This window comes from Antedon bifida, chromosome 9 (genome assembly GCF_963402885.1).
Source record: "Antedon bifida chromosome 9, ecAntBifi1.1, whole genome shotgun sequence".
Classification (NCBI taxonomy): Eukaryota; Metazoa; Echinodermata; class Crinoidea; order Comatulida; family Antedonidae; genus Antedon; species Antedon bifida.
In genome coordinates, this window is record NC_136234.1 from 11,215,671 (window position 1) to 11,228,330 (window position 12,660).

Below are 12,660 nucleotides of genomic sequence, written 5' to 3' on the forward strand. Positions count from 1 at the left end.
TTGAAAGATCGAGTAGTAACGGAAGTCGTGTTGCAGACGGTGATAGTTGAAGTGGCTTATGTATCATCCAATGCTGATCCGGTTACTCCGAATATTCTGTTAATGGGTAGGCGTGACCCATCATTACCATTTTCATCGGTCAGTCCTCAAGAAATCAAAAGCAATGGCGCCATAGTCAGCTCATCATTGACTTATTTTGGAAAAAGTTTGTATAAGAATATTTACCAAGTCAACAAATCAGACAGAAATGGAAGAAAAAGACAGAAAACTTGAAGGAGGTGACCAGGTGTTAGTTGTTGACAACCAAGCACAGAGAGGAGATTGGTTAACAGGAGAAGTACTGAAAGTTCATCCCAGTGCAGATGGACGAGTAAGGGTAGCGGATGTAAAAATAAAAGAAAAGGCATACAAACACCTAGTTGTAAAGTTGATAAAACTGGAGGAATGGAAGCATTAGGCTATACTGTATTGAAGTATGTGGTTATTTTTCTGTCCGGAAAAATCATCTGTTCAAAAAATCATTTCCGTAATTTTGCTGTATGATTATTCGTATCAATTGTAACAATAAATGATATGAAGTTACTCATGTACTGTTGCTGACCTGAGAATTTAACCGTTTACTGTATGTACTGACTAATTTGGCAGTATTTATACCCGGCATAGTTGTAAGTTATCACAGTAAATGTAACATGTTATAGGCCTATTTGTGACGAAGAGTTACTGAGATATTTAATTGTAAGTTGATAAGAGACATTTGTATATGTATTTCAGCAATGTTTAGTGGTTACATGCTGTACAATTAATATGATTGTTGATATTTTGTTAATGCTTTAAATGGTTTAATTAATGACTGAATGTTTACCGTGAAGATTTATAACTGTATGTTATATGCTATGGTATAAGATCAGGGTTATTAATGATTCTTTTCTGTATTTATTCTAATTATAGAATTGAATGAGACTTTGAGAGACGTTTATTGTTAATGCTTTGAATGGTTTAATTAATGACTGAATGTTTACCGTGAAGATTTATAACTGTATGTTATATGCTATGGTATAAGATCAGGGTTATTAATGATTCTTTTCTGTATTTATTCTAATTATAGAATTGAATGAGACTTTGAGAGACGTTTATTGAATAAACTATTTCATCTCAAACTTTTAAACCGTGGTATATCTACTCATTTGCTGACCAGTGTGTTGTCATCTGATCTTTCTATACAGGTCAGGAGAACCTCTTGGCGTTAGCATTGAATGCAAATGTGTTTAGCGACGGAAAAAGTAGGCTACGATCGTTTTGCCAATTGCGAGTGTGCTATTATTAGAGTGTCATTTCTGGCCAACTAGAGGTGCCATTTATCCTAATTTTTATGTGCACGAGTACCATTTCCAGCCATCTAGGGGTGTCATTTAACAAATTCGCTTTGACCCAGGCCACCACGGGGGGGGGGGGGGGGGGTTTAAACTCAAATACGCAATGATGGGTCCCGAGAATTCTCAAAATAGGATCATGGGATCGTGGTCAAAAAAGGTTGCTGAACGCTGATCAAATTAGAACCCTCTGTCTTTATCCTGCTGGTTACATATTACATACATTTTATTGTATATTGAAGAATAGTATGTTATCTATAGTCTTGATTGCATTGTATTCAGCTGCAGGCATTGAAGAACTAATTGTGAAGCATCAACTGCACATCCCCAGTGAAGGGTAATGCCACGAGAAGAATGTCCATAGTTGTGTACAACCTGAAAATGGAAAAACATAAAAGATTATCAAAAAACAACTTTCTTATATACTGGATGACCTCTACAGTCGGAGAATGTTCTCCCAAAGGGCAACAGTGGGAGATGATCCCATAAGTGACAGTGACTGTGTGACTTCAAAATGTCTTTTTATCAAAAGAATTTTGGCGACCAATGTTGTGTGTGTGTGTGACAACAAACAAACTTAAATAAGCAAAGAAACATCCAAAATCAATTTATCGATGGGGTTCATGTTAGGATTAAGATTCACAAAGAGGAAAATACTCTCCAAATAAAGAATATTTGTGCAAGGTTGTTGACTACAAAAAAAGAGTAAATAACGAAAGTAAGGAATGAAAACAAGCGGACAGCCTGTAACGTGTAAGGAAAAATAGATAAGATATTCATTCTTTCTAATAATATTTGGACAAATTGCAAAAGATAATCATAAGTGAATTCTTTCACTATCCTTAAATGTGGCAACCACGAACATATACACAGATGCTCTACATAAACAAAGTCTGGAGTGTTGTTGTAATTTTACCATAGAAAAAATCTAGACATATGACAGGACCAGGACCCTTGTTGGATTGGTAGCCGAGCATCATAACCACCAATCCATAATAATTTACTAACATTTATATAGGTGTACAATATATACAACCAAACGACTTACATTTACTTTTTTCCCATTGACAACTATCACTTCTCGTTCCAGGCGTACCTCTGGTCTCCCTGGACGCAAACCTACCCACTCGTTTATAATATGTGCATGCTAAAGGTAAGTAAATTAGTATACTTTGAATTTTAAACTATATATATAAATAACATTGAAAAGCTTATATTGTTTATTCCAGGCCAAGGATTACCATAAGGTGAAGAGTAACCGCAAAATACAAAATACTACAGTAGCATTGGAACTCCAACAAGAAAATTGTTCATACATATCAGCTGTTTTTAGTTGTGTGCAAACACGACTCTACAGCTCACTATGTCGTTCGGTTGGTCGCTAAACACTAACTCAAATTTGAGCATGAGACTTCAGCCATGTATATTTCTGGTATTTTTGCAATTTTATGGAACTTTTCCCCAATAGGGTGTAATTAGGGTGATCATGTGACATCTTTATGCTCATCATTGGCGATCCGCTCTCTCGTGATTATTTTTGACAGATGAAGAACATATTTTAATATGCTCTTCACCTGGTGATCATGTTTTAATAACCACCAGTATAATACTGGGTTATAAGAGTTTATTACTAAAGAAAACATCAAATTTAACAAGAGCTGAAAGAACTGGCATGCATTCAAGAAAGTAGGACCTACTGTACTGTAGGTCTGTTACACCAAAGCTAGGCCTGTACTGTAGCCTTAGCAGTAAGTTTATTTCTGGCACCCAACAAGGCCTACATGATGGTGTGTCACAGCACCTGCATAAAAGGTGCTTAGGCGTTAAAGCTCCCCCATTACTTAACTATATTCTGCAAAATGAGCACTACATTACATGTTTATGTAGTTGTGTCCAAAATGAGAATTTCTACAATATGCAGAGAAAAATACACACTTACTTTAAGTGATGCATCCATCTTACAAGCCCTTTTCCATATATTTTCTCTGTCCTGGTAATTTATTGATAAATCCCAGTTATCATGTTGGTACACTCCACCAACAATAACATCATTAGAACTAAATTAAAAAATAACCAGTAGTTTTGTTTGGCACAGTATATATTTATGTATGTACTATAAAATAACAGTTAAAACAATAATTTCAAAATTTAAAACCCAGGATGACTTGACCCATGGGCTTGTTTCGGTCTATTTGGGAGTTCGGTTTGCAATGATTTACATTTATTAAAGCCTGCTAAACATTTTGTTCAATCAACACTTTCTGAGTACTAAATATGGTGTAGATATGATGGTTCGTGGTGACAATTTAACTATAAAAGTACATAGAAAATGCATCTTGATTGTGTAACTCATAAATTAAATGAAGCCTTCCATGAACTACAGTTTTGTAACAATTTGGTCAAAATATGTTCAGTAGCTTGGACAAATTCTTGACAAACGGCGGAGGTATTAAAGTTAGGTTTATTAAATTCAAATAATTCAATTAAATCAAGAATGGATTCAAATTCAACTCTAGAATAAATAACTCCACTATGAGAGTTTTGTTTATAGAGTAAGCATGGCTTCTCCAGCAACTCGAAATCCAACTTTTATAAAATTAGAGATGCAGGCGAGGGGGATGGGTTAAAATGGCTTAAAACAGCTTTTGATGACTCTATCCTGCATAATTACATTTATAGCCAGGGCTATTTAATTCTTATGAATCTATTTTTCCCTATAAACTTCTTTGAAGTAATCAACAATAAAAAAAAAATAGATTTACCGTGGAAAAATGTATGTCATTTTATCGTGGTCATAAGTTGCTATTTTAATCCAAGGTGCTTTGACCTGTTAAAAATGGTGAATGTATTAAAATCTAAAATTTATGTTATTTTTATCACTAAAATCCTAAAACAAAGTAACTATTTTACTTTTAAATGTTAAGAAAGTTTGACTCTATTTTAGGCTATGTTCACACTGAATGACACTGAAGGAGTTACAGTGTGAAAAGGGCCTTAGTATTATACAACTAACCTCCTACAGTAATGCGCCAACATTCAGTATTTATTACAATATGACTCAAAATGTATACAGCAACATTTTTCATTGCTGGCTGTTATTATTAATTAAAGAAAAATAGTTTTTAGATTAGTAAAATTATAGGCATGATCTGCAAACTTCTTCTTCTTGAAGACCAATTGTTTAATTAAGTTTTCTAGTACTTGATAGTTATGTTCCCCAAATTGCTAGTATGGTTTTATTTTACAAAAACCAAAGGTTTGCTAGTGGATAAAAATGTAAATTTATAGCTGAATTCATAGTTTAATAACTTACCCTAAATATCTGACCACGGACCGGTTTAATGCTATCATCATGAGCCAACTGCCTGGCACCTAAACCACTACAATTTACTATCACATCATAGTCAGCAGCAATCTATCAGGCATACAAGGAATTAATTATAAATAGAATTAAGGAAATACAATTACATAAAGTTTAAAAAATAAAAATAGTTTTAAATGAGTTGACATGCCTACAGAATTAAGGGTGCATACTGCAAATTAAAAAAAATAAAATTGCTTTTTTTTTAAAGGAGCTTTTTTACCTCATCAAATGAGTTGACATGCCTGTGCAAAACGTTACCTCCTTTTGATTTGAATCTAAAAAAAAGATTTTAATGTGTTCATGCTTTTCTCACACTTATTTATTTAACTTTGTTTTACGAGGTCATCTCTAATCTAACACAACAGCTACACGTACTGCAAAGCAGTACAAATGAATTTTTCAACATAATTAAACATATACTTTATAAAGTAATCATATATCTGTATCTTTATTCATACAAAAACACAATGATACAAAATAAAGCAGAAGCAGCAGAGTGGTGGCACTTTACTTTTATGGCAGAACATATGTACAGCTATGTTCTATTATTATAGGAAAGAGTCTTTAGGTGTCATGTTGGCAAGTATACAGTTTTAGAAAGACTTGAAATACAGATACGATTTCGCACCCTTTCAAGGGAATTATTCTGTTTTACAGAAAGTCCACTGAACTACAGTACAAGGGAGTAGAATAATTCCTAGGTGGGAGCCAATATAGCTAAGGTACAATCAATAACTTTGTTTTTCATTTTTTTTCGTTTCACTTTATTCCAAACTTCTTTGCATAGAAAACATTACATTACAATTTCTGTTTGTAATTTAATTCACAAGCTCATACCATATTTTATGAAGCTTATAGTAGATTCAACAACAAAATACTGTTGTTTGCTGAATGTACTATAATGGACTTACACTTAACTTAATTCTTTTATTGAAACTATATAACAAATTTCTCATAATCCTTGAAATTACAAAGATTATTTCTTTATTTAAACCCAATTCATTGTGGATCAATCAGAGGAATGCCTTTACGGACATCACATTTTAATGCTTTGCTTATAGTGATGCCCGATTCAATCATATATATATATGTATTCATCTTTTCCATTGATTGTAAACCTCTAATGAAACTTTGCATTTATTCAGTATTTTATTATTCAACTTCTTTTTCCAATAAAAGTCAATATAAACAATTAATTTTTATTATTATATTACTGTAAATAATCGGTTTTTTTTTTGTAAAAATCACTGTAAGTACAGGTTATTATGGTTACCATTATAATACTAAAAAAATGTACGATTGATTGAATAAAATTCACATATACTGTCAACATGTACATACCTTTGCATAAGCCACGGCAAGTATATTTTACATTCAGTGAGATAGGTCAAAGAACTCGTACCATACCTATACAGGAAAATTATCAATTGAATGTATATACAGGAAACATTTACACAAATAGCTACATAGGGTACAGTTACATAGTATGTTCAGATTCATTAAAATGCTTTTGTAAGAACAGGTCACATTATAACAAGTGTTATAAGACTTGACACAAGTGTCATAGGTTGGGATTGAATTCAAGAGTAAATAAAATTGAATAGTTGGAGAAACAAAAAGAAAAAATGGTTGCATGGACTCGTTAATATAACCCATGCTTGCCAATAACCAGTTTTCAAAAACCCAGTTTGCAAAATCCTCTTTGTTGACTCAGCTTGCCAAAACTAATTTAACCTAGCTTGCCAAAATTAAGTAATAAAAATATTTGTACTGGTATTATATGCAACATGTGAAAGCATTAGTTAAGCAAATCCAAAGGCAATAGTGATAAATTGAGAAAGCTGTGGTGGCCGGATCTCAATGGAGATACAAATAAAATAAGGCAAAAAAAAAAAGGTAGACACATTTGCAGTGCTTTCGAGCAACACTAGCCCTTCATCATTTCAAGTCTACATTTTTTTTTAGCATAGTTAAGCAATATATGACTAACATCCCATGCTCAAACATAATCCCATATTCTAATACAATACTACCTCCTAATTTTAAGCAAATTTTTAGAGAAAAGCCTTTGATAAATACAATTATGATAATCTCACGGCCACAAATACTCTAGATTTTATTTGAATTTGGCTTAATCCCGTCATGACGATGAATTCGCATCAAAGTATTATTTCACTAAAAAGTTTATAAACTGATCTATGTTGCTTACTTTTGTTGGGTTTGTTTATTTGTTAAAATTTGTTTATATTATTATTTATTATCATCTGCTATTAAGTTTATAAACTCCTCTGCTGGTGACGAATACTACAGCCTTTCACATTCATCAACATATGCATTGGCAGTTACCAATAGAATGCTAAGAGATTCGGTTGTTGGGGGGAGAGAGAGAGAGAGAGATGGTGGGAATATTAAAAGCAACAAGATCATGCTTAATAACAAAACAGAGTTTTGGTCGTACGCTTGCACGAGATGAGTCAGTGAATCAACCATAGAAAATATTTGTTGGTAGCCGTTATTCCTCCTGACGAATTACATGATTCTATTCTATATGAAACACATACATAAATACTGATGCATGCAAGAACCATACTGTACCTATATCCACTCCCAGGATATAATGCTTCAAGTTCTTTATAAGAAAGTTTTCTACGGTCGACATCAGATGCATTAATACACTAGAACAATGCAGGAGAATAGTAATTGGATAATGAAAAGTTTACTATAATAATACAGTAGGAAGGTGTCTTGTAAAAAAATGGGCCTTAAAGACACTTTTCCCTAATAGTAATCTACGAACATCTACTGTAGGTCTAGCTAGTCTCAAATTAAAGACCATCCAAAGAAGAAATTTTACGCAAGCTACTTAGTGCATTGTTTTTCTTTCTTTTTATCATAATTAACCATAGAACGTTTAAGACAGGGTTTAATGTTTTTAAATTAATAATAAATATATTCAAAAATCAAATCAAATTGCAGGGAAAGTGTTTATATTTTGTATTTGTAGATATACTGTATAATGTTATCTCCATTCAAGACAAAAACATTAATTATTAACTAAAGTGCATTTAAATATCATTTACAAACAATTGTTTGATAATTCGTACATATTAAATAGTTTCTACTTGTAACTTACATTAGTCTCTTTATCATAAATATCAACCATGAAAAGTTGTTGAACACCAGTTAGATAACCATTCTCTTTGTACAATTTCTGCCCATACTTGTAGGTTGAAAATCCCCATTTACTGAAACAAAATCAATCCATTTTTTATGAAAACAAAAACTGGGACTTCAATTCAATCTCACTTAATTATTATTATAAAAGGCAGAGCTGCAAGTCCGCCTGCACTTGCGTGTTGTACTGAAGAAGTTGGGGGTTGTGGCTCCAGGATGTTCATACGGGTGCTGGTCAACCCGTACCCGAGCCAACCCGGACCCATGCCAACTCGTACCCAACTTGGCTAACCCGTACCCAAATAATTGGTCAACTCGTACCCAGTTTGGCTAACCCGTACCCAAACCAACTCGTACCCATGCCAACTCATACCTAAATAATTGGCTTACTCGTACCCAAGTATTTGGCTTACTCGTACCCATTATTTGGCTTACCCGTACCCATTATTTGGCCTACTCGTACCCAATTTGAATAATTACTTGTAATGATTTGATCGGCGCAAAACTAGTGGTATGCTTTTGCCGTATGAATATTTTTATATTTAAATTGTTTTTTTATTTTACAGGTCTCGGTGAAATGTGTGCTAATAAAAATGACCATTGATTTGATTGTAAACTTCGTTTAATTAGGCATGTATTTGTTAAAATTTATTTAATAGTATTATAGTTTTATAAACGTATGTTTGATGTGTCTTTTTTATTTACGTAAGAGAACATTAATTAATAAAAAAATACTTTAAATCTTGTATAGTATTACAATTCTCAATTAAGCCCAGGTAAAGTAGGCCTACCAACAACGTATCATTTTTATACATATCAATTTTTATCACCTAATTATCTTCCCTGATTAGATTAGATCAAGTAGTTATTATTTCTATTGTATTGGTAATTTAAAATTGGTTGAATTAACAACGCCCTGTTTTAAGCAAAAAGCCCACAGGGCTATGGGGTCGAATTACTCGTAGATTTCGTATTACGTGTTTTTGCTGACCAGGATTAACCTTTTATTATAAAAAAACACGCATTTATAGGGCGTCAAAGAGACGACTCAGTAATGACGTATGATCGTTTTCCATATATTGTATTTATTAATAATTCAGTGAATCATATCGGGGATCACGTACTGTAAGGCATGCAGGGCTATGGGGTCGAATTACTCGTAGATTTCGTGTTACGTGTTTTTGCTGACCGGGATTAACCTTTTATTATAAAAAAAAACACGCATTTATAGGGCGTCAAAGAGACGACTCAGCAATGACGTATGATTGTTTTCCATATATTTTAATATTTAATTAATAATTCAGTGAAATGATCATATACACGTACTGTAAGGCAATTAAACATTTTGGCAGATTTTCTTCTATAACATGCAGCTACGTGTTTTTGCTGACTGATGATTCCTCTTTTATATTAAAAAAACGCATTTGTAGTGTGTCAAAAAATAGACAACGCAATGTGGCGTATGATCGTTTTCTATTTATTTTTTTTCTTAAATGATTCAGTAAAATGATCTGTTTGTTTACGGCAATTAAACATTTTTGGTAGATGTTTCCTCAATAACAGCTAAGTGTTTTTGCTGACAAGGGATTCCCTTTTTTTAAAAAAAATATGCATTCTATAATGTGTCAAATAAGACAAATTAATGACCTACGACCGTTTTTCCATGGCAACAGATGTCGTATCATTTACTAAAATAATATAAACGTTCTGAAGGCCTACCTACACATGTCTGAGTATACTTGGCCTACGTATCTGTCAGCGATAATTTTTTAGTTTTAGTAGTATGTATTTCGGTTTTTTAGTTATTATAATACAGTAATAATCATTATAAAATAAAAACGTAATAACAACAAATGTCGTACGTTGTTTGTAATTAAATGTTGAATTATTGGAGGTTACCTTTTATTATTATTCTCACATCCGTCATTGTATACTAGGGGATTTGTTTTATAAACGGCAATAGGCATAATCTACTTTCATTATTCTAACTAGAGGGGGAGCTAGGAAGTGTAGACGATGGTTCTCGGAATGATAATGTTCTTCTTTTACGTTTTCTGTCGGTTACCATTATTGAAAATGCTTGACATTCGTAAAACTAAACTATTCTGTTTCACAGTGTCTTAGATGATTAATAACATTTTAAAGTATAGTCTTTATTATTTGGTAGGGCCCTTATACTAGGGCGGAGGTGGGGAGGCGGAGTTCATTTGACTCGAGGGAGGGGCTTATTCGAGGGATATATGTTAAATTTTTTAGTTTTAATAATATGGTAACATTTATAATCAAATGAAATCCTCTATCTAATAGATATGAGAAGTGGTAAAAAAGAATAACAAATGCTTGGTAAATTGTAGATAACAGTGCGATGAATTCTACTACAAATAGTATAATTGTGTTATTATAAAAGTGATGTTTTATTGGAGAGGCGTTTATTCAAATAAATATCATCCTAATAAGTATTAATACATTATTTAATTTAAACATCTTTTGAAACTAACTGCCGTGACAGAGTGGGCCATTTCGGCCCAAGAAAGAAGACATTACGGCTTGCAACATGGGCAGACATCTCGGTCCTAACAGGACACAGATAGCCTACAGTTATTCCTGCCAGCTTACTTAATAAAACTCAGCTATCGGGATTTCACTCGATTAATGTCTTATCATCAAATCTCCCTATGTAATTTTATAATACTATTCCCCACAATATATTCCGATTCTTTATGGCGTATATTTAATTTGATCTTTATTAATTTGCAGTATAATTTTTATTTTTTAACTACTGTACCTTTCACACGCGCGGTCCGTTCCTAAAAGAGATTTGTACCGAAGTTTTTGCATTGTGCTCGCCTATGTCAGAATTAACAATAATTTATATATAGATGCTCACTTAGCAGCAAAAATGAGGCTGGTATCCACTTAAATAGTTTTGTGATTTTAAAATACGATCGAGTGACTACTTGAAAATGTATTAAATATTTTTGAAATGTTAAAACAGTTTAATATTTTCCAAAACTTGCAAAACAAAACAACAAAAACCATTTTTAAAACGATTTTCAAAAAGCACATTAGGACTACTTCATTATCTGTAAAATAAAATGAAAATAAAAATGTATAAAAGATATTCATGTTTACTTTTAATAATTCAAGTTTTCATCATCACAGACTAGTGGGTATTTTAATTTCCGTGTACTACTATTCGTAGTAAATAATAGATTAATAACTATTCATAAATGAAAAAAAATAGAATGCAGCACAGCCGACCACTGACATCTTTAACAGAGCATTATATATGTCTCTGATCTTCAATGTAAAACAGCGCCCTCAAGTATTAACTTGACCTAATACGAGGTACCAAATACGATGAAAGCTGTGCTTTTTTCGTACGAGTCTGTACATATTATTATACTGTTTAGGTCAATAGTTTTTGCCATTATAATATCGAACATATGATTGGTATCTAAAAATGTAATAAAACTGGGTTTAAATGTAATATAAATATACTTTAAATAGCATTAAACTTGGGTACGGGCCAGCCAATGATGGGTCCGGGTCAGCCAATGATGGGTACGGGTCAGCCAAAATTTTGGGTACGAGTAAGCCAAAATTTGGGTACGAGTTGGTGGGTACGAGTTGGCATGGGTACGGGTTGACCTGTATTCGTTTGTACAACCAACACAATACGATCCCAAAAGAGCTCAGAAACATCTAAATAATAACAAAATACATACTATAAAAGTGAATCAGGTTGATAATTCCAAAATACGTTTACTCCTGCAGCACCATCACTTGTTGTGAACGGAGTAAACAGGTCTGCAACAACAGTTACTTGAAGGCTAGGTGCAACATCCAGCAGACGTACAGCTGTTGACAGCCCGATAACGCCTGCACCAACTACACAAACTCGTTTGTCAATCTTGCTCATTTTGTTGCTGAATGTTTGAAGCAAAATAGAAAAAAAACATATTCAACATAAAATTTGTATTGCATACACCATTGAATCTTTTTGTTGACAATTCTATGTTCCGATATTCACTAAGTCCATTGTTGTTTTGGTTGGCTAGGTCATATAAATAACCAGGTATTTTTTGGATTGGTTGGCTAGTATGGCGGACTCCAATGTATTGTTCCATTTTTAATGTGTAATGTATTGGAATCAACTTACATTATTTTATCCAGCTGGAAGGGTTTAAAGTTTAAATAAAAAAAGAATAAAGCAGATATAATCATAACAAGGGCTTCATTTCAAGGTTTTAACAAAGTTTAACAATTCATTGAATCTGATCCCATGAAATTGTGGAATTATGTAATTCAGACTGTTATATTATTATTAACCTTTTTTTTTTTGCATCAGAAACCGGACCTTATTGCTATAGAGGGCTTTTTAAAAAGAAAATGAGATCATTAGGTCAAGGTCAATTTGTCCAGATTTTTACTGGTGGTGCCTTAATATTTTATTATTTTTTTGTATTTTTGTATTCTTTATTAAAATCGCTGAATCATGAATTGCAATGACAGTAAGAGAATCTTGACTTTGCCTTGTGAAAATAGAATTTCATCTTTCAACTCATGAAATTATTTGTACCTCATTAAACATTCATTATTTATATATAATGGAAATGTTATCCATGTCATATCGTCCATTCTATCATTTAAACAATTAAGCCTAACCATTAAAGTGCGCACATTCTTTAAAAATTCTTTCTTTAAATAATTTAGCAAGCACATTTCTGAATTGATCCAATGAATTACTGT

The 12,660-nt window shown here is 32.6% G+C and overlaps 1 protein-coding gene across 1 annotated transcript; it reads right to left on the reverse strand.

Moving 5' to 3' along the window:
* Positions 1 to 1,565: 1,565 nt before the first annotated feature.
* Positions 1,566 to 11,835, reverse strand: LOC144852726 (D-aspartate oxidase-like). The gene is made up of 10 exons (XM_078710685.1): positions 11,637 to 11,835; positions 7,868 to 7,979; positions 7,330 to 7,409; positions 6,076 to 6,141; positions 4,955 to 5,009; positions 4,684 to 4,785; positions 4,133 to 4,197; positions 3,310 to 3,427; positions 2,419 to 2,517; positions 1,566 to 1,745 (listed from the first exon to the last, which is right to left on the reverse strand). The coding sequence occupies exons 1-10, from the start codon at positions 11,828 to 11,830 to the stop codon at positions 1,626 to 1,628; spliced, it is 1,011 nt and encodes a 336-aa protein (XP_078566811.1). The 5' UTR covers positions 11,831 to 11,835; the 3' UTR covers positions 1,566 to 1,625.
* Positions 11,836 to 12,660: the final 825 nt, after the last annotated feature.